The 22,770-nt window shown below is 55.0% G+C and overlaps 5 protein-coding genes across 5 annotated transcripts; 1 reads left to right on the top strand and 4 right to left on the bottom strand.

The window, feature by feature from the left end:
- Window positions 1-467: 467 nt before the first annotated feature.
- Window positions 468-9,928, top strand: DSM5745_08393 (uncharacterized protein; the record flags this gene model as incomplete). The annotated part of the gene is made up of 5 exons (XM_026750409.1): window positions 468-7,636; window positions 7,691-8,000; window positions 8,629-8,968; window positions 9,022-9,049; window positions 9,133-9,928. 5 exons carry the CDS (start codon window positions 468-470, stop codon window positions 9,926-9,928), a joined length of 8,643 nt encoding a protein of 2,880 aa, XP_026601413.1.
- Window positions 9,929-10,033: 105 nt separating this feature from the next.
- On the bottom strand, window positions 10,034-14,165 carry DSM5745_08392 (uncharacterized protein; the record flags this gene model as incomplete). Its single annotated transcript, XM_026750408.1, has 8 exons — window positions 10,034-11,739; window positions 11,788-12,123; window positions 12,197-12,358; window positions 12,423-12,899; window positions 13,022-13,091; window positions 13,150-13,547; window positions 13,600-13,716; window positions 13,994-14,165. 8 exons carry the CDS (start codon window positions 14,163-14,165, stop codon window positions 10,034-10,036), a joined length of 3,438 nt encoding a protein of 1,145 aa, XP_026601412.1.
- A 1,602-nt stretch (window positions 14,166-15,767) lies between these two features.
- DSM5745_08391 (cytochrome P450) lies at window positions 15,768-17,478 on the bottom strand (the record flags this gene model as incomplete). Its single annotated transcript, XM_026750407.1, has 5 exons — window positions 15,768-15,883; window positions 15,931-16,007; window positions 16,095-17,148; window positions 17,204-17,342; window positions 17,404-17,478. The coding sequence occupies 5 exons, from the start codon at window positions 17,476-17,478 to the stop codon at window positions 15,768-15,770; spliced, it is 1,461 nt and encodes a 486-aa protein (XP_026601411.1).
- A 339-nt stretch (window positions 17,479-17,817) lies between these two features.
- Window positions 17,818-19,066, bottom strand: DSM5745_08390 (uncharacterized protein; the record flags this gene model as incomplete). The annotated part of the gene is made up of 2 exons (XM_026750406.1): window positions 17,818-18,568; window positions 18,663-19,066. 2 exons carry the CDS (start codon window positions 19,064-19,066, stop codon window positions 17,818-17,820), a joined length of 1,155 nt encoding a protein of 384 aa, XP_026601410.1.
- A 1,926-nt stretch (window positions 19,067-20,992) lies between these two features.
- On the bottom strand, window positions 20,993-22,128 carry DSM5745_08389 (Zn(II)2Cys6 transcription factor domain-containing protein; the record flags this gene model as incomplete). The annotated part of the gene is made up of 4 exons (XM_026750405.1): window positions 20,993-21,251; window positions 21,287-21,954; window positions 22,006-22,069; window positions 22,115-22,128. The coding sequence occupies 4 exons, from the start codon at window positions 22,126-22,128 to the stop codon at window positions 20,993-20,995; spliced, it is 1,005 nt and encodes a 334-aa protein (XP_026601409.1).
- Between the last annotated feature and the right edge of the window lie 642 nt (window positions 22,129-22,770).

Here is a 22,770-nt window from a genome sequence, read left to right as displayed (position 1 = left end):
TTCACAATCAAAACTGTCTGAATAAATAGATGGAAGGAGGTAGAATCCAATGACAGCTGTGTCTCAAGAGATAGGTGGAAGGACGGTAGATCAAGGTTGTTGAACACCTCCCTGTCCAGTCCAGGGATATGTACTGAGTTGAGGATGGTGGTAGAAACCTCGGAGCCCGAAACCTCGCTGCTGGGATGTGCTTGAGCTAGTTGAATGTGAAAGCTGTTGGAGCATCCCCGGGCAGACCGTGTATGCTGCTCGAAGTTGTGCCGTCCGACTGCACCAATGGAATCGACATGCTAGCTTTCAGATGACGGCAGGACCCGGGGTACGTGCTTCCATGCATAATCCTTGCATCTTGTTATCCCTGGCCCCCTCAACTGGCGATAAATACACCATCGAGCGCTTGGTCTCGGTGCTTAAGATTCCACCCTTCCTGACCCTCCATCTAAGCCCAACAATGCTAGCTGAACACAATGCCAGCTGAGCCCATCGCCATTATTGGAACCAGTTGCAGGTTCCCTGGGGACGCAATCTCCCCCTCTCGCCTTTGGGAGCTGTTGAAACATCCCCGCGACGTAGCGTCCGCTCCTCCTCCCACCCGCTTCGACGCCCTCGCCTTCTACCATAAGGATGCAGGCTACCCTGGAACTGGTAACAGTCCAGAAGCCTACTTCCTTTCCGAGGACCCTCGATGTTTCGATGCGCCTTTTTTCAATATTTCCTCCGCGGAAGCGGGAGCCATGGATCCACAGCATAGACAGCTCCTAGAAGCAGTCTTTGAATCACTGGAAGCAGCCGGGCTTCGCCTTGACCAGCTTCGAGGCTCGTCAACCGGCGTCTTCTGCGGCCAAATGAGCTCGGAGTGGGGTGAACTGGTCTCGATAGACTTTCAGGCCGTCCCCCCACACGCTGCCACCGGTGGCGCCCGCAGTATCCTAGCCAACCGTGTCTCCTACTTCTTTGACTGGCATGGTCCGTCGGTGGTTGTAGACACTGCATGCTCATCCAGCATGGTTGCCCTCCACCAGGCTGTCACCGCTCTCCAGCAGCAGGAGTGTCCTGTAGCAATCGCCGCGGGCGTCAACCTCCTCCTTACTCCGAATTTCTTCATCACAACATCCAAGATGACAATGCTGTCGCCGGATGGCCGCGGTCGGATGTGGGATGCTAACGCCAATGGCTATGCAAGGGGAGAAGGTGTTGCTTCGATCGTTTTGAAGAGGCTCTCCGACGCCGTGGCCAATGGCGACCCGATCGAGTGCGTAATTAAAGGGACTGGCGTCAATCAGGACGGTCGAACACTTGGACTTACCATGCCTTCTGGCACGGCTCAACGGCGACTGATTGAAAGCACGTATGCCCGCGCAGGGCTGGATCCCCGCAATCCTCGAGACCGCTGTCAGTACTTTGAGGCCCATGGAACTGGGACCTTGGCCGGTGATCCCCAGGAAGCCTCCGCAATCCATGGCGCCTTCTTTGGCGAGCAAGGCGACGACGGCAACTCACACAATTCGAGTCCCTTGTATGTGGGTTCAATCAAGACTATAGTGGGCCATACCGAAGGCTTGGCCGGGTTAGCTGGTATCATCAAGGCCTCACTATCAATCCAAAACAGGACAATCACCCCAAATCTCCTCTTCGAGACTTTGAACCCAGCGCTAGAACCGTTCATTGCGCATTTGAAGGTTCCTACCGAACCAATGGCCTGGCCAGCCCTTGCGAGAGGCGTTCCCCGCCGCGTCTCGGTTAACTCGTTTGGATTTGGAGGGACCAATGCTCACGCCATTCTGGAAAGCTATGAGCCGCCAGAGTCGGACATCGGACTCAACGGGGCCCATACTATCAATGGAGCAGATGCAGCAAATGGGCTTAATGGGCACACTCCGGTCTCTGCGTTACTCCCGTTTGTTTTCTCCGCTGTGACTGCAAAGAAGTTGGCCACCGTTTTGAGCATATACCAGCAGTATCTCCGGGACAATCCCGCAACTTCGTTGATGCAACTTGCAGCTACCCTCATAGAGCGACGATCCGCCTTGACGTACAGGCTAGCCCTAACCGCCTCCACTGCCGACGAGCTGCTGACGGAGATTGACAAGCATTTGAGAGATGCTCAGAGAACGCAGATGCTGCCCTTCATGGCCGAACGTGCCCGTGCCGAAAATAGGCGGCTAGTTGGCGTCTTTACAGGCCAGGGCGCACAATGGCCACAGATGGGCGCTGACCTGATTACCAGCTCTCCAACAGCCCTTAAATGGATTGGCGAAATGCAGCAGTCCCTCGATGGGTTACCCAGCAAGTACCGGCCGTCATTCTCCCTCTTGGAGGAGCTCTCCAATGCGTCGGCCCCGCTCCATACCGCGGGTCTCTCCCAGCCACTCTGCACAGCGCTGCAGATTATCCTCGTCCGATTCCTCAAGTCTCTGGGCGTCTCATTCGATGCCATTGTCGGCCATTCATCTGGTGAAATCGCTGCAGCATACGCTGCAGGATTTCTGACAATGTCGGATGCAATTCGTATTGCTTATCTCCGGGGTTTCGTCGCTTCTCAAGCTGGAGCGGGGGATGGTCAGCCCGGAGCGATGATGGCTGTTGGGATGTCCAGTACAGAAGCCGTCGAGATTTGTAACCGTCCAGAATTTAAAGGTCGAGTTATGCTGGCCGCAAGCAACGCCCCATCCAGCGTTACCCTGTCCGGAGATGCGGACGCCATCCATCGACTCGAGGAGGAGCTGAAAGAGGAGAACAAGTTTGCACGCCTGCTCCGTGTAGACACGGCATATCATTCTCATCATATGCTTCTGTGCTCTTCGGCATACAGGGAAGCTTTGAACAAGTGCAATATCCAGATCCACGCACCTGGATCCGACACGAAGTGGTACTCGAGTGTGTACCCAGGCGTGGTTATCAATCTGTCCAAGAGCTCATCCTCGCTAACGGGTGAGTACTGGATAGAGAATATGGTAAGCCAGGTATCATTCACGGAAGCAGTTGAGGCCGTTGTGACGCATCTGGGAGAGCCTTCGTTAGTGATTGAAGTTGGTCCACACCCGGCTCTGAAAGGCCCAGCGCAGCAAACATTTGCTTCCGTTCTTCCTGTCGAGTCCGATGTGCCCTATGTGGGTGCCCTGGAGCGCGGAAGTGCTGGTGTAAAATCAATGGCGTCAGCCATTGGGAGAATCTGGGGACATCTCGGACCGCAGACCATCGATGTAACGAGCTACGCCCGGCTCTTCAACTCGCACTGGAAGATAGACCTCGTAAAGGACTTGCCTAGTTATCCTTTCAGCCATGAAAAGGCATATACATTCCACAAGCGACTCGTGAACCACCATTTATTCAAACGGGGCCCGCCCAACATCCTCATTGGCTCCTTAGAACCCACGTCCGGAGACAGAGAATGGCGATGGCATAATTATCTGAAGTCCGACATCCTCCCATGGCTTAGCGGTCATCAGATCCAGTCGCAAACGGTTTTCCCCGCCGCTGGTTACATTTCGATGGCTTTTGAAGCAGCGAGTGTAGTTTGCGGGGATAGGCCGATTCGCCAGGTGAGAATTGAAGACTTTGTCATACGCCAGGCTATCGTCATGCCAGAGGACGATCCCATTGGCATCGAGACTCTCTTCAGATTGGCGAAAGTTACTGAGAGCAAAGTCCTTCAAAGCACGGTGGGCGAATTCCAAATCGACGCGACTACCGGCGACTCGTTGCAGACTCGCGCTTCCGGTCGATTGACCATTCTCTGGGGTCAACCAGATACCAAAACTCTTGCCCGGGGTGAACCCCCACCGTGTGACGCCCATCCAGTGGATCCGAATGACTTTTACGCCTTTCTTTCCACCCTGGGGTACGGATACACTGGTCCATTCAGAGGAATCCAAAGTCTCACTCGCAAAAAGGACCTGGCATTTGGGGAGCTATGCAATGACGTGTCGTTCGGACACAGCACTCCTGTCGTTGACTCTCCCGGTCCCCAGTTGCATCCCGTTGTGCTGGACTCCGCGCTTCAGGTCGTTCTGGCGTCTCTTGGTGCACCTGGAGATGGTGAGATCTATACTCTTATGGTGCCGACCAGCATCAAGAGTATCGTCATTAACCCGGTTTTCTGTGGTGCTTCCGGAACAGCGGCCGCAGGCAAGATATTGTCCGCACGAGGAGAATGTACCAAGCTTGACTCGGACGGTTTCTCCGGTGATTGTGATATCTTCACGCAAGACGGCCATGGCCTCGTCCAAATCGCTGGAGTTGAAGTCTCGCCTCTGCAACAACCCTTGGACAGGCGGCAACTCTTCTCGAAGCTTGTTGTGGGACCCATTGAGCCCAAGGACTGGATACTGCCACCGAGGTCGTCGGAAATCACAAAAGTACTTAAGCTGAGTGAGCTGATCATATTCCTTTACATGAGGTTTTGCCTTGATGACCTTACCGAAGAGGACCGACAGGGGCTTGACTGGCATCGGCAGACCGTCGTTTCTTGGATGGAGCACACTTTGGCCATAACTCGGGAGGGAAAACATCCCCTGTTGCGCCGTGAGTGGTTGGAACTCACGCGAGATGATCTTGATCGTCTTCTGGAGCAAGGAACTGTTATTCCGGCCGCCAGAATGGCCGCCATAGTGTATGAGAATCTTATCGGGTTCATCCGTGGTGAGACGTCGCTGCTGGAGGAACTGCGCAAAAATGATGCCCTGACGCAGTTCTATAAAGAGGATACCAGTATAGCCGCCATGAACGAGGGTCTCGGGCAGCTTGTTAATCAGATGACTTTTCGTTATCCAAGGATGAAAATCCTAGAGATTGGCGCGGGCACTGGCTCGGCGACACGCGCTATTCTCAGTCGCATTGGACTTGCTTGCCATTCATATACCTTTACTGATATCTCAGTGGCTTTCTTCGAGGACGCAAAAGTAGATCTCGAGCCCTATGAAGATCGAATGATTTACAAGGCATTAAACATTGAGCGAGATCCAATTGAGCAGGGCTTCGAGGAGCACTCGTACGATCTCATTGTGGCGTCAAACGTCCTACACGCGACGAAATTCATGAAGCCGACGATGGAGCGGGTCCGTCGCCTCTTGAAGCCCGGTGGGTACCTTGCACTGCAGGAGGTCACCAATCTAGACATGATCGCGAAGACGTGGTGTTTCTCCACGTTTGACGGGTGGTGGGCAGGGCATGAGGACGGACGCGTCTGGGGTCCTATGGTCAGCCCCTCAGGCTGGGACCAGCTGCTGAAAGACACGGAATTTAGCGGTATCGACGTATTCACCACAGCTGCGGAGGATGAGAGATACTGTGACACTTCTCTGATTATCAGTCAAGCTGTGGATTCGCACATCCGGCTGCTGCGAGATCCTTTGGCTTTCAACACTGATCCCTTGACCTTGTTCCCCCGGCCTACCGAACTCGTCGTCTTGGGTGGAACGGAGAACTGGGCGAGGTCTCTGGCGGGCGATTTGTCGACCCTTGTGGAATCTCGCTTCACAGGTGTCATCCATGCAACCTCTCTTGACTCACCGGCATTGCTAAATATTTCTGATGATAGCAGTGTCGTTGTCCTGAGTATGCTTGACCTTGGGTTGTCATGGTTTGATGACCTCAATGAGAATCGCCTGCAGTCAATGCAGCGCTTAGTGTCAATGGCCGACAAGATGTTGTGGGTGACTGTCGGGCCAGAAAGCGAAAGGCCTCATTATGGCCTTAGCAGTGGTTGGCTGAAATCCCTCGTTCAAGAGAATCCCAAGTCCCTCTATCAATACTTTAATATCGACGACCAGAACGACGCCACTCCATGGCTGGTAGCGACCGTTCTCATGCGCCTCGCTTACACCCAAACCTCCAATGACTTCACGCATCCTACCTGCCTTCACACCACCGAACTGGAACTGTTCTTCAAGGACGGAAAGATACAGGCAGTTCGCTTGCAGGACGACCAAGACAACAACGATCGGTATGCGGCGGTCAGAAAGAAGGTGGCTAAGAAAGTCGATTTGTCGTCAGCTAGCGTTAATGTTACCCAGACGCCAGACGGTCACCATGTCATCCAGATTGCGGAGGCCGACGGTCGAATGCCTTGCAATGGTGTCGTTGACTACATTCGTGTACGGTCGCGGTATGCCACCGTTCAGGCAGTGCGAATTGCAAATGACGTGTTTCTTCACTTGGTGATTGGAGTGGACGAGAATGGCTCTCGATTGCTTTGCTTAGCGGACCAGCACAGCTCGCACTTCCAGGTGCCCAAGGAATGGACTCTGGAGGTACCATTCGAGATCGGGGAGGACCATGATGGCGAGCTTCTCAAGGCCGTGGCCGATACGGTGGTTGCAATCTTCTTGGTTGAACGGGCCAAAGATAACTCAGCGCTCTTCGTTCATGAGGCTGGAGACGTAGTTCGCAAGGCGATCCTCAGCCAAGTCTCCCACCGCAACATGGAAGTATTATTTACTACGAGCCGGCGTCTTCCACCTGAAGGGGTCTACGAGTTGCCGTCCACTGCTTCAGCTCGGGCTCTGCGAGACATCCTGCCGCGGGAAATCTCTGTGGCCGCATGCTTAGACCTTGAAGAGAACAGCAGATCAATATTTTCGCACTTTGATCTAGTGCTATCCCCCGAGGTCATCCGCGAGGCTGTCAAAACTCTCTATAGACCATCCGTACTCAACCCTAAGAGTGCGCTCATGTTTGGCAACCAACTTGTGGCCAAGCTCCGTGATTTGAGCCCAGCAATATTGGGGTGGATGAAGGAATGCTCCTCGACTATCGGGGTCCCTGCTAACGAGCTGGCAACTCAAAAGGTCTCAGCGGATAGCATCGTTGACTGGACACAATGCTTTTCTCTGATAGCCCATATCCAGCCTTCAGCCTCACTCGTCCAGTTATCAAGCCAGAAGACGTACCTCCTGGCCGGTATGGCAGGCGACTTTGGCCAGTCCATTGCCCAGTGGATGGTAACTAGAGGCGCTCGTCATATAGTCCTAGCCAGTCGTAACCCGAAAATAAATACCAAGTGGATCGAGTCGATGGCGCGGAAAGGGGCGCGCATGGCTCCGATGGCCCTGGACTTGACGAGCCGTGAGTCAGTAATAGATCTTTTCCGCGAAATTCAACAGTGGTATCCCCCGATTGGCGGTGTCGTCAATGGAGCCCTAAACTTGGAAGACAGCGATTTCCTCCAGACATCTGTGGACATCATTCAACGAAACATGGCACCCAAGGTTGAGGGCACTCTTTTCCTTGATGAGCTCTGTGGCCCAACCGTCAACCTAGACTTTTTCATTGTCTTTGGGTCCTTGGCTGGGATCTTTGGTAATGAGAGTCAATCGGCATACGCGGCTGCGGTCTGTTTTCAAAATAACCTAATCCATAGGCGGCGTGCACGCGGCTTGGTGGCGAGTATCATACACCTCGGTGTAGTCAATGGCATTGGAATCTTGGCCCGCAAGGGCCAAAACCTTATCCAGCATATCCAGAGCACCACAGGCTCCTATCTCCTCTCCGAGAGGGACGTCGACCGCTTTTTCGCCGAGGCTATTGTCGCCGGCCGTCCCGAGTCTGGCCGCCACCCAGAAGTCATCAACGGAATGATGAAACGCGACCCCGAGGACGTCGAATTGAGATGGTATCGCAAGCCTTTGCTTTGGGGGTTTGTGGACTATTGCGTCAAATCTGACCAGCGAAGATCTAACAAAGGTAACAGTGGCAGCAATAGCTCCACCATAGCGCAGCTGGAATCGGCCACAACCTTGGACCAGGTCACCGGAATTGTGGAGGCTAGTCTCATAACCAAAGTCCGCAGCAAATTCAGCCTTGCGGACGATTATCCCCTGACGGCTGCGACCCAGCTTCGTGAGCTGGGTATGGATTCGCTGGTCGCTGTCGATCTGCGCAAATGGCTTGCAAAGGAGCTGGCAGTCGAGATTCCTCTGTTGGAGATTCTGAATGGCGGATCCATTAGGCATTTGACAGCCGAGGCGGTTGCGGCGTTGCCGCAGGGGTTCGTTGCCAATGTAACTGATAGAACTTGATTGAGAGTGCTGCGTGGTAGGACTCCCGTTGGGAAGAGGAAACGATGCGGGTTATGATGTCGATGAAGATCTAGGGGCCGAACTTCTTCGAATCAGGTATATGTTAGAGCGGAGTCCGAGTCATTCGTTGCAGTCAGAAGCTGGAGCCTTCGAACGGACTGCCTAACGAGGTGGCACCCAATGTTGCTCACGGCCAATGTTGATCATTTTCTGCATAACCGCGCCTCTTGATATCCTTTCTTTTCGCTGGCGTGTAGAATTTCGTCGGCTCATAATAATAGTGCGGTATGATGAAGACGCATATGTCGCAGCGATTGTAAGCAGTTACCGCTAGGTACTCGGGGATTATCAAGAGGAAATCAGAAAGCAGAACACCAGCAGGCGGAAATATATCTTCGTGCATCATGTGACCAGGCTTGGCAATGTATCACAGCCCCTCAACTTGACAACTTCATCCTCCTCTTAACCATTGATTTGATCGACTGCGGTCAATGAGAAGCTCATCGCATTGGATTTGTTTGTCTCACGATGTTGCCTGGAAAGTTTGCCTGGTCTCTCCTCGTCCTATCAAACGAGATATGCGCGACAAAGCTGCTAATGTACTTGACAGGGTGAGTTGCCCACGCCAGCCCAACACACCAGTCAAGCTAACTTGGAGCACAGGCAGCACAATCTCGTCCCTGAGGTCTCTCTGGCATCAGAAATAACCCACGTTGCATTGGCCTTTATGCACTCCTCAACCTTCAACCGGAATAACAATGAGTCAACCTGGCCTCTTTTCACCACTGTCGAAGCGGCACGCGCCAAGTTCTCCCCGGGGATACCTATAATGGTGGCCATTGGCGGGTGGGGAGATACGCAGGGGTTCTCTGAGGGCGCTCGGACGGAGGAAAGTCGGAAGTTGTTTGCATCGAATATCAGGAGGATGCTGGATGATACAGGGGCGGATGGTATTCTCCTTTCCGAGCAGATCTCCGAAGAAATCGTTGACTGACGGTTGCAGGCGTTGATATTGACTGGGAGTATCCTGGGTAAGTTTTTACGTGCCCCCGCCCCCCCTTCCGCTGTCTACCTATGGCGTCACATAAGCCCGTTACTAACCTTCCCCTTTCAGCGGCAACGGTGACGACTACAAGCAAACGCCAAACTCCGAGAAAGCGTGGGAGATCGCAGCCTACCCCGAGTTCCTTGCAGAGATCCGGGCAGCTATTCCAGGCAAATTGATATCCGCCGCCGTCCCTGGTCTTCGACGAGACATGCTGGCCTTCACTAAGGAGACTATACCCTCAATCGAGCCCTCGGTGGACTTCTTGAACGTTATGGCCTACGATCTGATGAACAGACGAGACAACGTTACGAAACATCATACTGGCCTGCAGCTATCGCTCGACTCTATCAACGCATATTTGGAGGCTGGAATGCCAGCTGAGAAGCTGAATCTCGGCCTTGCGTACTACGTGAAATGGTTCAAGACCGTCTCGGGGGACCAATGCGCAAGAAAACCCGTCGGATGTCCAACCGTGCCAATGGAAGACCCAACTACAGGCGCAGACCTCGGACAAGCGGGGGCGTTCTCATGGATTGATCGGGTCCCTTCTGAATTATCTGCAAGCTTTGAGAAGGCCAAAACAAACGGAGTGTATGATACTGTCGGTGGCGGCTACTATTTCTGGGACGAGAACAAAAGTATATTCTGGTCTTGGGACACGCCCGACGCTATCAAGCAGAAATTCCCGCAGATTTTGCGGGAGAAAGAGCTGGGCGGAGTGTTTGCCTGGGGTCTGGGTGAGGATGCTCCTGAATTCACGCATTTGGCGGCGACTATTGATGGTCTCCGAGAGACCCCAGCAAAGGATACTGAGGAACATAGGGCTTCGAGTGAGGGCAAGTGTAAGAGGGACGAGTTATGACTTTTCTCACTGGGTTTGTGAAAGCGTGATTGCATCAGCCAGCCTTGCCATCATATCTCCTGCTTCAAAAGAACTGAGATTCATGATGATCGAAAGTTCCATTTCTCAGCAGCTAGTCCCATTGGATACGCCATTCATGTCTTTCCCTGGCTGATTGGAATAGTTCAGGGTACAGTGTTCGCCTTCAGTCCTGAATTCCAAGTCATTCGGCTCATTTGTCCTCGTGTGCTCATTTTGCAAGCAGCACTCCACGTGTCCCTTGACTCTCCAATAAACATCCCTCTCTGCATTCTTACCAACAATCGGATCAAGGTGGCCATAGCCGTCCACCAAGAACCTCCGATACATCCCTTCCCCGAAAGCCCGTCGCAACAACTCATAGTCCTTCAAGGTCGTCTCCGGACTAAACACCTCATTCTCAGACCCAGATATGAAGAGAATCGGGACTCCGCGCAGATTCTCCAGATTCTCGATTGTTAAGAGGGAATTAAGGTTATTGTCAAGACAGCTCCCCGCAGAGTCCATGCGCGTGATATGCTCCAAGCTCTTGGTAGATGTCCCCGTGAAGAACCGATCAATGTTATCGTGGATTCTTCGATCTAGATTCCGATGGTTCCAGAGCAACCCGAACGCAAAGCTTGTGCGGTGGCAGGCTGGCGACGAGCATCTATCCCGTCGGGGAACAGGGTATAGCGAGAGCAAGAAGTCCAGGATACGCTGCGATACTGACTTCGTCCTCGTTGAAAAGTCGATTGGGAAGTACGGACCGTCCAGCAATTCATACGCCCGAATGAGCAGCGGAGATGAGGCCTTGATGGCGTTCCAGTACGCGAAGACCTGGTTCATGAAGACTGAGTTGGCTGTTATGCCGAGAATCTGATCTGCTTTGATGGTCCCTGTCAGCAGGGCCATTGAAAGCGCCACGGAGCCCTGGCAATGTGCTACTATGTATGGCTTTGAATTCTCGCTGGCACGGCCGATGTATTCCAAAGCGGCGGCAATGTCGAGACGGCTGTCGAAGACGGTGCATTCTCCTGCGACTCGCTCATCAAGACCCCATCGTGGCGTTAAGACGTAGCATCGATGCCCTCGGGAGGCGAAATACTCGACCATGTTGCAGCGCTGGAAGGGGAGGGTGAAGATTGAGTGAGCGGGGTTGAGGCCGGTGATGCCCGGGAGGAAGAGTATCGGCGGCTGCTGTGAGTCCGTCTTGGCCGCATTGTATACGTCGAGTTTCACCTTGACGTTGTCGGACGTGACAATTTCGTGGATTGCTGATGGTCTCTGTTTGCCACTGTCTCGACCGTGGCTTCGCTCTTTCTCTTGAGTTCGAGGGTGGGCTCGATCCCAGAAACGCGAAATGAGCGGATGGAAGAAGACGACGATGAGTTGGAACATGAAATAGAGCAAGAACACCACCAGCATTGAAATGTGCGCAGGCTTTTTGGTCTGGTGAAATGTCCTCATTTGCCGGTACAGGGACGACATTCCGGGAATACGTACGACACCGGCACCTATCCTCTCACCTCTGGCGTCCGTCACATGAACTTCCACCGTGGTAGTGGCTTTCCACAACCTTGGGATGGAGAGTGCACTGGACAGATCAATGGTCTTCAGTCCGGTCAATGTCAATTCCGTGCCTTCCACATTCCGGAGTGGTAGGGTATACGACAGCGTTGTTGAATCGGTACCCTGCTCATCTGGAACGAAAAAATCCAGCTCTCCGCTGATAGCCCTCATCGGTAGCCTGGACAGGGCTCGGCATGAGACGGTTCCGGTGCAGATACCCTTATACCTGGGTTCTGTGGCCCCTGATGGATGTCAGTGTTATGCATCCGTAGTACGGGACGTCCACTTACCTTGCACTCTACGATATATCTCGACCGTGAGGATAATTCGCAATAACGATGACGAGATCCTTCCTTCTCGTTCAGCAATATGACAGTCAACTCCTGATGCACTCGCCGGGACAGCAATGTAGCCCTCGAGAGCTTCGGTAAACTCCCATCCTGTCGAGACATAGTCTCCATCCCTGTGCTTTCCTTCCTTACCCGTGGAATGTGAAACTCTCGGCCTGCTGTCAGCATTTATCTCCCCATTCTTCGTCTCAAGGTCAAATTCTAAACATCTCTTTTTCCCAAGCAGCGCCACCGACCGTTCTGCAAGCGCGGTGATTGTCGCAAGCGGATTCACGCCTGCCATTGGCACACAGCCCATGTTAACAGCGATTAATCAACCCGGCATACCGGACTGAGAAGGCTCACTTACCCAAAGACATCGGTATGACCGACGCATCGCAGCACACCAAGCCCGCATGAACTTCCGCCCCGTGCCCCATGAAAACTTGTCCAAGGTGGTTAGTTACTCCTTCGCTACCAGTTCCATTGCGACTCATGGTTGCACCACCGAGAAGGTGTGCTGAGACTTGATCTGGTAGAAGCCTGGGTTAGCCGATAAATCGCCGATTCAAGGGAATCAGCCCAATATGCCCTACCAGAATAACACGAAACCATACTCGCACTAGTACCCCGAACTATCGCGCGCAGCGTATATTTAATTCGGCGAATATTTGCTCCACGCCTCTCCCCAACGGCTTCAAGACGCGGCTCATCGTTTCTCATGGTCATGGTGATTTCGTTGCTGTCGTGCGACATGATCAGGTATGTTGCTGTGCGCTGCATTGCGCCGCCGGGGACCAAGGGGCCGAGAAGGAGGGACTTGAGCACCGCTCTGACCCGCCGTATCTGCTGAAGTGGGCTGCAAAGGAGTGAGAGAAACTTGAAGTTCAGTATAGTCTGCAAGATGAGAAGTATTTGCAGCACAGGCGCAATCGGCTCCGGAATACATCCATCTTCGATGATATACCCTTCCAATGGGTTATTCACTTCCCGGAGGTCAATCATGCTGGTAATTGTTGGACCGGGCCTGTTACTGCCCGCTACGCCATTTATATCTTTGGTGCTGTTGTAGCCTGGCAACTGTCAGCGATAACTTCGTCTTAGGTGCCCCGCCAGATAGAGATAAGGATACCAAAGGCCATCATATTCCCGTTCCCAGACATGTTTCTGCCAGCCATAGGCGACAGGGACAGACCGTGCTTCTTCGAGCGGAGGAGGATCTCAGTCGTCCCGAGCGCCCCTGCACCCAGGAAGCAGAACTCTTTCTGCGAATCATCAGCGACCTCATGCCAGCCTGATTACGTCTGTCCGAGTGGTACATACGGCCCTCACCGACAGCTGCTGCTCTCCGATGCGGCCGCTCTTCTCATGGCAAACAAAATGCACAATATAGGACGAGCCATCCCTTTCAAGATACCGAACCTCACACCCGCAGAAGATCTCCGCTCCCCACACCCAAGCATCCACCAAGTACGTCACAGGAATCGAATTCTTCGACCCATCGTCCAGACCAGTGGATTCGCGCCCGGACCTTTGATTTGCGCACATCGACACGCCACTGGCGTTACGGCCTCGTTCGAAGAACGTGGTTAGCGGGACACGGGAGAAGCTCCCTGCTTTGCCGAATTGCTGGCCGGTATCTTCCAAGTGCTTCGTCTTAGCGGGCAGGTCCGTCTCTGGGTAAGGCGTTGGCTGCAGCATTGTCGAGGCGCGGGCGTAGTCTTTCTCGTCAGCAAACATGTATCCATGGATGCATGACTAGGTCGCACTTACATTCAGCCATTGCATCCGGATCCTCTCTGATTTCCGCCGGCCACGCACTCATCTGTATCACCTCGGGCGTTGCTTCGAGGAAAACACCCGCGTTGATGAGGGAGCCCCCGCCAAGCCCTAATCAGCCGTCAGCTTTCGCTAGGGCAATGGCAGGCGTAGGGTCGACCAGGTTACCATGAGCACAAAACGCATTCTGTTCCTCCCCCAGTCTCAACTGGAACAGTCCCGTCTTTCCATTCCGAAACAACCTCTTCACCAAGCGACTCGGCCCGAACCTCGACCCAGAACCGGAAATATTCAGCTCCTTTGTACATTGCGAGAGCGTGCGAGGGAATGACCCCTCTACATACGTCAGTTCACTTCACTCCAAATCAACTTTGGCTGGGATACATACCCCTCCATTCCCTCCCCACCTCCAACACCGCAACGCCCTTCCCCGCCCGCGCCATGCGACTCGCCGCAACGCCGGCTCCATATCCCGAGCCAACAACCACGACATCATACTCATGCTTCATTTCACCGACAGGGAGACTGAGAATCGGGTAGTCGCCTGGTCGAGTCTCCATCATGCATGTAGGTAGGCAGGGTAGCCTATTGGCGAAAGGTGCAAATTTCAATGGAGATCGACTGTCAGATAAATGGAACTCTAGACCTGAAAACGGGCTTCCCAACCTATATAACAGCGCAGGCGCAAAACCACCCTGTATCTGATCCTGACACATGCGGGCACTGGCCAGAGGCAGCAAGCAATGAGGCTCTCAGCAAACAAGCCGTGAACGCTACCTATAGGATATAGCCTATCTGACCACCCACTCGTCCCGACAGCGCACATAAGCTCCACTCTAGGCTAAGCGTCAGCCTAAGCATGCAGCTAGCATAACTCTGGCGCTACTGCCGAGCCGAGAAAACGCAAATGCTTACGTCGCGTCCAATGGCAGCGCCAGAGAGGAGGGGTACGCATGATAATCCCGAGAACTCGGACGTCCTGGATAGGTAATCAACAGCCTTGTCAACTGGAGATCCACCCGTCGCCTCGACATCAGGAAGTAGCCTAGACGAACCTAGAGCATCAAGACGTGGAGAATATACCACACAGTCCGAGTGACATCTCTGGGCATCATACTGTAGGAATCCTCTCTGCCCCGCAACCCGCTCGCCGATAACGCAGGATGGTCGCACGGCGGAGAATCAAAAGTAAAAACGAGTCGACTACGTGGCCCTCCCTAGCCGCTGGGCTGACAAATGCTGTGCTATGCATGCCGTTTCCCCCGTCTCGGGCCTGGGGATGGATACCATTGGACCCTGGGCACCCGGATTCTGTATTTCATGATAAGCTTTAGCAACGCGGGTGAAGAAATCATGAGATTCTTCCAAGGTTGCTTTGGTTGGACGGCTGGCTACGGGGATGATGCGGAGCCGGAGAATGTCTGCATAGTTCTAAAGATCGTAGCGTTCTAAATAAAGTGTAGAGCATTAACCTTTCTTTCCATTACAGACTAATTAGAAGCCAGTGCAATGCCTTATTATAAGACGACAGACTATGGATTCTTTTAGTATTGCAGGATATGATAGTAGGCTAGCGATATTATGCGCGCTGACTGAATCCTTGGACGACGATCTACTGAGCCCGTATGAGGATATTCTTGATATACTATGGTAGGACCAGATCTGTTTGATGGTGCAGGCTCTTGTTTCAAGGAGAGGTCAACGACAACACCTATGAGCAAAAAGACCAGAACGTTACCTCATCTCGCTCGTGCTACGTATGACCCTGTCCACGAGGCGATATCTATCGTCCGGTATACGGAAATGGGAGATCCCTTGACTCACCCTCGTGGCGTGGACCGGCCCTAGCCCTAGCCCTAACTGGATGGGAATCTCAACCTCAATCAAGACTACCCCGTAGACGCCAAAGGGTATACGAGGAGAGAATAACGGCGGGGTCCGGGGAATATTTGTTGACATTCGACTATATTACCTAGGTGTCTTTCCTTCAGAGCTAGGCCTGGCCCTGCATGAACAAACCAAGCTACCATAGCTTCCAAGGTTCCACCTTGTTCTTTCTCTTTGAACACCCAACCCAACCTGCAATAGCCTAAACAACCTCGACCAAGCACCTCTTCCCCTTCGGCGAGAGCAGGAAATACAACATCATGTCCATATCGGCATCACTCATGCCCTCCTTGCTCGACATCCGTGCTCGGGGGAACGCGCGGAAGAAGGACGCTGTTGCGAGGCGGAGTTCCATCTTCGCTAGGTGCAGGCCGACGCAGTCTAATCCCATCTGTTAGATAATGTTCCTGAATAGGAGATGGAAGGGTGGTAGCATACTCCGCGACCCAGCGCCAAAGGGCATGTAGGCGTCCTTCATGGCCTTGGTGGGATTTTCCCAGCGGGAGGGGTCGAATCTGTGATGCAGCCAGTTAGCATGCAAGGCAGAGTACCAATGGAATATTGAAGCGAAGTAGGAGAGCATAGGTAGGGGGTTGACATACCTCTCCGGATCCTCAAAAACCTCGCCATCCCGATGCAGCGAATACAACTGCGTCGTGACCGTCGCACCACCCGGGATCCAGTGTCCGGCCAGCGTGCTCCCCTTCTCAGGAACAACCCGCGGCAACCCAGACGGAACAGCAGGGTACAGACGCAGCGCCTCGTTGATGACCTGGTTGAAGTACGGCAGGTCACGCAGGTGGACATCCGAGAGACCCTCCTCGTCGATCCCCTCTTCAATCTGCAGCGTCTTAACCAGCGCATCGAGTTCCGCGACGAGTCGGTCCTGGATAGTTCTATCCCTCAGCACCGACCAAACAAGGTACGTCAGCGTATTCGCCGTCGTATCACTCCCAGCGACAATGAAGCTCTGCGCATCGTTGCGTATCTCCCGATCACTGAGACTCTCGCCCCCGTCTTCCTTAACGAGACTGGCATCATACAGCTTCGTAAAGAGCGTCGGCTTCGGCTGGTCCGGATTCAGGGCTAGATGCCGCTTATACCGCTCCACCGACAGGGTCGCATACTCGAGAATGCGATCGGTAGAGACAACAACCTCCTTAAAGATACTCAGCGGCAGCACCTGGCCGAGCGAAATCACCCAGGGAAAGTTCGCGCGGATGCCCCCGATCTTGGCCACGGTCTCCAGGTCCGCAATGTACTGGTTCTTCTTCCCGACCTCGAGCATCCGGAACGAGTCGCCGAAGCTCAGCTCGCCGATGATGTCCGTCGCCATGAAGAAGAACCACTTGTAGATGTCTGCTACGGAGCGTTGGCGTGCCTCCTCGGCCATGCGGGTAACCGCGAGTTGGACGCGTGCTTTGACGAGCGGCTCCAGCGTGCGCAGGTTGTTGTCGGAGAGGGGGGAGGAGAGGAGGCGGCGGTGGCGGCGGTGGTAGTCTGGGTCGATGGTGGAGAAGAGGCTCTCGCCGTCTTTGCGGGTGAGGAGTTTGTAGAAGGGCGCTTTGAGGAAGGGGCTTGCGATGCGGTGGATTTCGCGGGCGGCGGGGATGTCGCTGATGTCGAGGGTTGTGGGGGAGATGCGTACGAGGGGGCCTGCTGGTTAGCTTCTTCTTCTTCTTCTTCTTTACCTCAGGAGGAAGAGAGGTACCGTATTTCTGGTGCAGGGCGTGCACGTAGCGAGGACGCTGCCCGGTGACGGTGTAGTACTTCAGCAGCAGGTCGGTCCATTTCGTGTATTTGGGGCCTGGGAGGGACGAGAGGGGGTTCTTTCGGACTCGGAACGCGATCTACATTCATAAGCAAGACAAGACTTGTTAGTTCTGATCTCCCAGGGCATAGACTGCGTACCGAGAGGAAGTATGCAAACCCGAGCAGGAGCAGGACGGAGGGCAAGTTGCCCGCGAGCTGGAGGTCGGGCAGCATGTTGCAGATGGCCTGAGCAGCACTCAAAATAGAACATTGCTCTGGCTTGTAGAACAGGCCCTTATTTAATAGAAGTCGCCGGCCGTTACACCGGATTCGGTGTTGATGCCAGGCATTCCTCGGTATCTAGGGATGCCGCATTCGGCCAATGCTACATGCCTCCGTTCACTGCGAGTACCATTACTCCCGAGGTCTGATTAATCATCGCTGGAGTATCTACTATCCAGTGGTAATCCGTACGTGATCTAGACGCAGAGGAGATATGAGCAATGGATTCACGCCCTGACACACTCTGCATGTCCTGCCAAACCACCAACCACGAATGACATCCATCTACCACTACGACGCAGAGATCCTCCTCCACGCCTCAATCCGCTGCTGCAGGAGCTCGCCCTGATACGGCTGTTCATACAACACGTGCTTCAGCTCCTCCACCGCCATCTCCATCTCCATCTCCCTCTCCTTCCCTTTCTTCCCCGTCTTCCTCCCCTCCCCCGTCCCACTCCCACTCCCCCTCCCAAACCGCTCAACAATCCTCCTCCCCCTCTCAACCCTCTCCCAAAACACCCTCGCCCCATCCCCAAACCCCGTCTGCTCAACCGGCACACTCCACCCCCCACCCCCGACCTCCACAACATCCAGCCACCGCCGCATATGCGCCCAACGCTCGCCGTCCAGGCCGGGGAAATGCACCAGCATATCGCCCTTCCGGCCTTCAAACGCATGCTTCCACTCGTACGCGTTGATCCAGGGACGCGGGAGGTACGTCACGTTGCCGCGGTAGGCCGACCCGTTCAGGACCCGCTCCATGGCGCTCTGGTCGACCTGCACGCCGAGGTCGGTGGAGGGGTTGTAGGTCGGATAGGCGAGGGATTCGATCAGGAAGCGCACGCTCCACTCGTGCACGCGGATGAAGAATATCCCTGTGTTCAGGCCCTTGTGGTCTTTTGTTGCGACGAGGTGGATTGTGTCGAGTGGGCCTGGGCCCGGGCCTGAGGAGCCTCTCGAGCTGGGACTCGATGAGTCCGGCGGGAGGAAGAGCTCCAGCGGTATCAGCGGGTTGATGATGATTGAGTCGGCGTCGACCCACCTGCTCCGGTTAGTCAGATCTCTTGCGATGTTCTTCTCCTGCCATGCTGAGCTGATCGGACCCTGGTGGCAAGGAGGTACGGTACGGTACGTACATAAACCACTCCACCCTCTCGCCCACAGCCCTCCCCAACTCCCTAATGACCAGCGCGAGCAAATAACTCGGTTTATTCCAGTACCCTTCCGCGATCTCGTGCCGCAGGACCTCCATCCCATACCCCCATCTCTCGGCGTGGCGAGCGTGGCTCTGCAGCGCGCGCTCGTAGATCGCGTTCCTGGGCCCGTACAGCATCGAGGCTTTGGTGATGCGGCGGCCGCGGGGGGGTACAGACAGACTCAAACTTGGCGGTGCGATGCGCCATGGACCGCTAAGACGGCCGGCACCGCTGCAAAGCCGAAATCCAAGAACGAAGACGAGGGAAATTATAAGGATGACGATGAGGGGGAGACGCCGTCGCCGGGGCTGCAGGTGCATCGGGAGATGGGGGATCGCGACCATGTCTTGTCTGTGTCTGTGTCTGTGCCTGGACAGCTGCTACCGCAGCGAGCTTATTGTTTCAGAAGCACGTCGGCATCGAGAAGCTTATCAGCGAGGGCGACGGGTACGACGGTTAGTGGGTAAAGAACCCGATGCAAGGGGTGCTGCATGCCCCGGGCGGTTGGGAACGTGAGGCAGTTAGGGCTTGCCGCCCGCATCCGGCCATGGTGCCGCTTGCGGAGACAGAGCCCACCCTAGTACCGGCCATGCAAGTAGGTGCGACGTTGAGTCTCGTCGGAAATTACCTTAGGTTGGGCGGTGTTGAAAGGCTAGGACCTTTTCCTTGACGGTATGCTTATACCTTCGTCTCATGACGGTTTCTACGGGCGGACGATGGGTCCATGGATACCGCATCCTTCCTTAGCCGACGATCCCGGCTATAATGCTGTCGACGGATATACTTCGTTCGGTATTCGATTCGATCGAAGAACTCTATCTCTATCAATTCTGTGCCTTCGATTTACGAGGCTAGACACGTCTTATCCTAAGCCAAGCCTGCATCGCTCTTGTCTCCTGCAAGCATGAACAGAAACAACATCGTAGGGCCGGGATGCAGCCATCTCAGGGAAATCAATAGATACCATTGACATTGAGTCGCGAGTCCGATTGGAATCCGCATCCCAAGCCAGGAGGTCTACATGGAGCTGCTCAGATAACGGACTGCCCTTCCTACCTAGTAGTTTCCATTGTCCTCCGTCTGACCATATCACACCTATGTAGCAGCGCAACGCTCAAGCTATCAGAGAGAGAACTACAGGTGCGCTCAGCGGCCTTGCTTAGTTCCTAGTATCCCGTCTACACCGGCTACATCAACATCAAGCGTACGCGTACTTCCCAGTATACCATCATACCGCAGACATCCATATCTCCCTACCCAGGCCAGCAGCCTCAAAGGTAGCCCCATCACGAGTCCGGCGCCGTTAGCGCTTGTTCCAGCGCGAGCCCCATATGGATTGTCACACGCCGGAGTGGAGCAGGGATCATAGCAATGGAAGAGAGATCCACAATGCAATGGCTCACGCGCCGTCTCATCAGTAACGGACGCCAATCCTAGGGCCAGCCGGTGTCTGGGCGACCATCCGGTGCATCCGGTGCTTATGGGGCGGGGATGGCTGTTGGCTCTGGCTGTTGGCTCTGGCTGATGGGGAAGGCTGATGATTATTAGCTATGGATGATGGGCATGGCTGATGGGATGGGGATGGTTAGGCTTTAGCTCGTAATGTAGTGGGGGCGAGAGGGATTTTTGGGTGAGATGGACTACGTAGACCTATGTAGGCCGGTGAGAGTGAGACTGGCTGGTCGGGGACATGGGTTGAGCAATTGCCGCGGAATAAGCGTAGGAGGGGCTTATGTGAAATGCGAATGTACCGAGTAGAAGACGGCGTGACGGAACGAAAAGCTCAAGGATCTACACTGGCTACCTGGAGCCATACAGAATAGAAAGCAAAGTAGACGGGCAGTAGCTGGCCAATGCATTAAGACCTCAACGGATACACCCTAGATGTGAAAGAATACCTAGCCATACGGCAGCTACAGAACAAACAAGCAATGCCAGCCCAAACCAATCCAAATGCCAAAACCCATCATGCAACCAACCCCAAACCCCCCTACCCCCTCAAATCCTCCAACAACCCATCCAACCTCCTCCTCAACTCCTCACACAACCCCTCATGCCTCCCCGGACTCGACCCCCCAGACCCCACCCCAGAGGCCCCGGAAGGCAAGCCCATAAACCCCATAACCTCCATAAGCCTCCCCAAACAAACCCCAGCCCGCTTAACCTCCTCCCCAAACGCCTTCCGGCAATACGCCATCTGCTCAATCACATCCATCTCAAACGCCCCATACCGCACCCACCCTCCCCCAGGCGCAGGCGGATCCGCAAAGCTAACCCCAAGGCCCTCGTACACATCGACCCGGTGTCGGAAATCCGCATAGCCCAGCCCAAACAGGAACGCGATCTTGTCCAGCGCCACGGAGAACAGCAGGTGCTCCTCGTTGTAGGTGTGCGTGAAGGCCGGGCTGTCGGTGATTTGGAGGAGGGTTGTCAGGTACCGCTGGCACGCCGGGAGGATCGAGTCCAGCAGCATCAGCGGCTGGCTCTCGCTCGGCGACCGGCTCTGCGTCGCGAACCGGATCGTGTGGTCTAGGCTTTGCAGCAGGTGTAGGTATACCGGGTACTGCGCCGGTGGGAGGCTCTCGGCCGGTGAGGCGTAGGCGCCTGTCCGCGAGCTCGATGGGTTCCGGCTTGTGCTTGTGCCGGTGCCTGTGCCTGTGCCGGTGCCGTCGGAGGCGAAGTCCGGGTAGGTTGGGAGGGTTGTGTTTGCCCCTGTGCGTGGGTGGGATGATGCTGATGCGGACGCTGATGGGAGGGAGTCGTCGCCGTCGATTTCCCAGTCTGGGCTTAGGAGGCCGCCGCTTAGGGGGTCCAGCTCTGAGGTCCAGCAGAGGTTGTTCAGGCTTGACATGTCTTCTGGGTGGGATTGGGTTGGGTAGATTGGGGAGGAGTGGGCGTAGGTTGATTCGCTGGCGAGCGGGAGGCCGGTCGCGCTCGCGTAGTCCTGGGGGTAGGAGTATGCGGGGATGGGGACGTGGCTGCGTCCGTCGTAGGTCCGCGGGCTCTCGAACGAGTGGGCTGTTGTTAGGATGGGGGGAGTCATGATGGGGGTGGAGAGGGAGGAGGAGGAGGTTGAGAGGGAGGCGGACGAGGAGGTCGAGGCCGTGGCAGGGCCGCGGTTGGCTTTGCTGCGTTTCCCAGGGACCTTGCCGATGCGCGAGATGGAAAAGGCACATTTCAGGCGGAGATTCGAGCAGCGCTGGCAGCCCGTCTTCTCGCCGGAGCAGCGGACCTGGGCTGGTCAGAGTCGGATCCAGAGACCAACAGTCGACGGTCGACGTACCTTGGCCGCATGGCACTCATTACACGCCGCTCGCAACTTGGGCGGTCTTTTGGAGGCCGGATACCTTCCAGACTCAGCTTGCTACTGCGCAGGGGGCGGCGGTACTTACGAGGACGAGTCCATTGCGGGAGTTCACGATGTCTGGGAGTGAGAGGATGGGCGGAGCATCGCCTGCTCACGTATATAGATCCAAGACTGCTGACGCCTGGGCTCGCCTACCGTGCAGCCTGTGAGGGTTGATACAATGGACCAGGTATATTCAGTCAGCACCGCGGGCGATCACGCCAGGACGCACGCACCCATCCTTCCAGGCTCAGGATTAGCCAGACACATTGCAAAAAGGACCAGGCCAGTCTGAGCCTGAGCCCTCGACTGGCGGGCGGTTGGATGCTCTGATTGCACGTCTGGTCCCGCTCGATCGTCGCTGGATGGGATGGGATGGATGGGATGGCATGACGAGGCGAGCATGAGCATGTGCAAGTGCAGCGCCTTCCATCCATGGATAGAGGAAGCAGACGAAAGTCCTGTCTTACGTTTACCTCAGACATTCAACTCCAAGATCCGCGCTCGGGCGCTCGCAGCAACGCTCCCATCTCGGAGCGAGCCTTCCATGCAGACCCCCCTCAGCACTGATTCAATTGATAGGCAGTTGGCATCGCGACGTGCAGAGTCGTGTGCAGTTGGAGGCAGCGCCCTCTGCCCTCACCTCAGCCGACACCGCGCAAGCCATATTCGCAACGATAGGGCATCGGCCGTACCCACACC

This window comes from Aspergillus mulundensis, assembly GCF_003369625.1.
Source record: "Aspergillus mulundensis strain DSM 5745 chromosome Unknown scaffold_9, whole genome shotgun sequence".
In the NCBI taxonomy this organism is placed as follows: Eukaryota; Fungi; Ascomycota; class Eurotiomycetes; order Eurotiales; family Aspergillaceae; genus Aspergillus; species Aspergillus mulundensis.
Note: the sequence above shows the minus strand (reverse complement) of the source record. Positions and strands in the feature narration are given on the sequence as shown.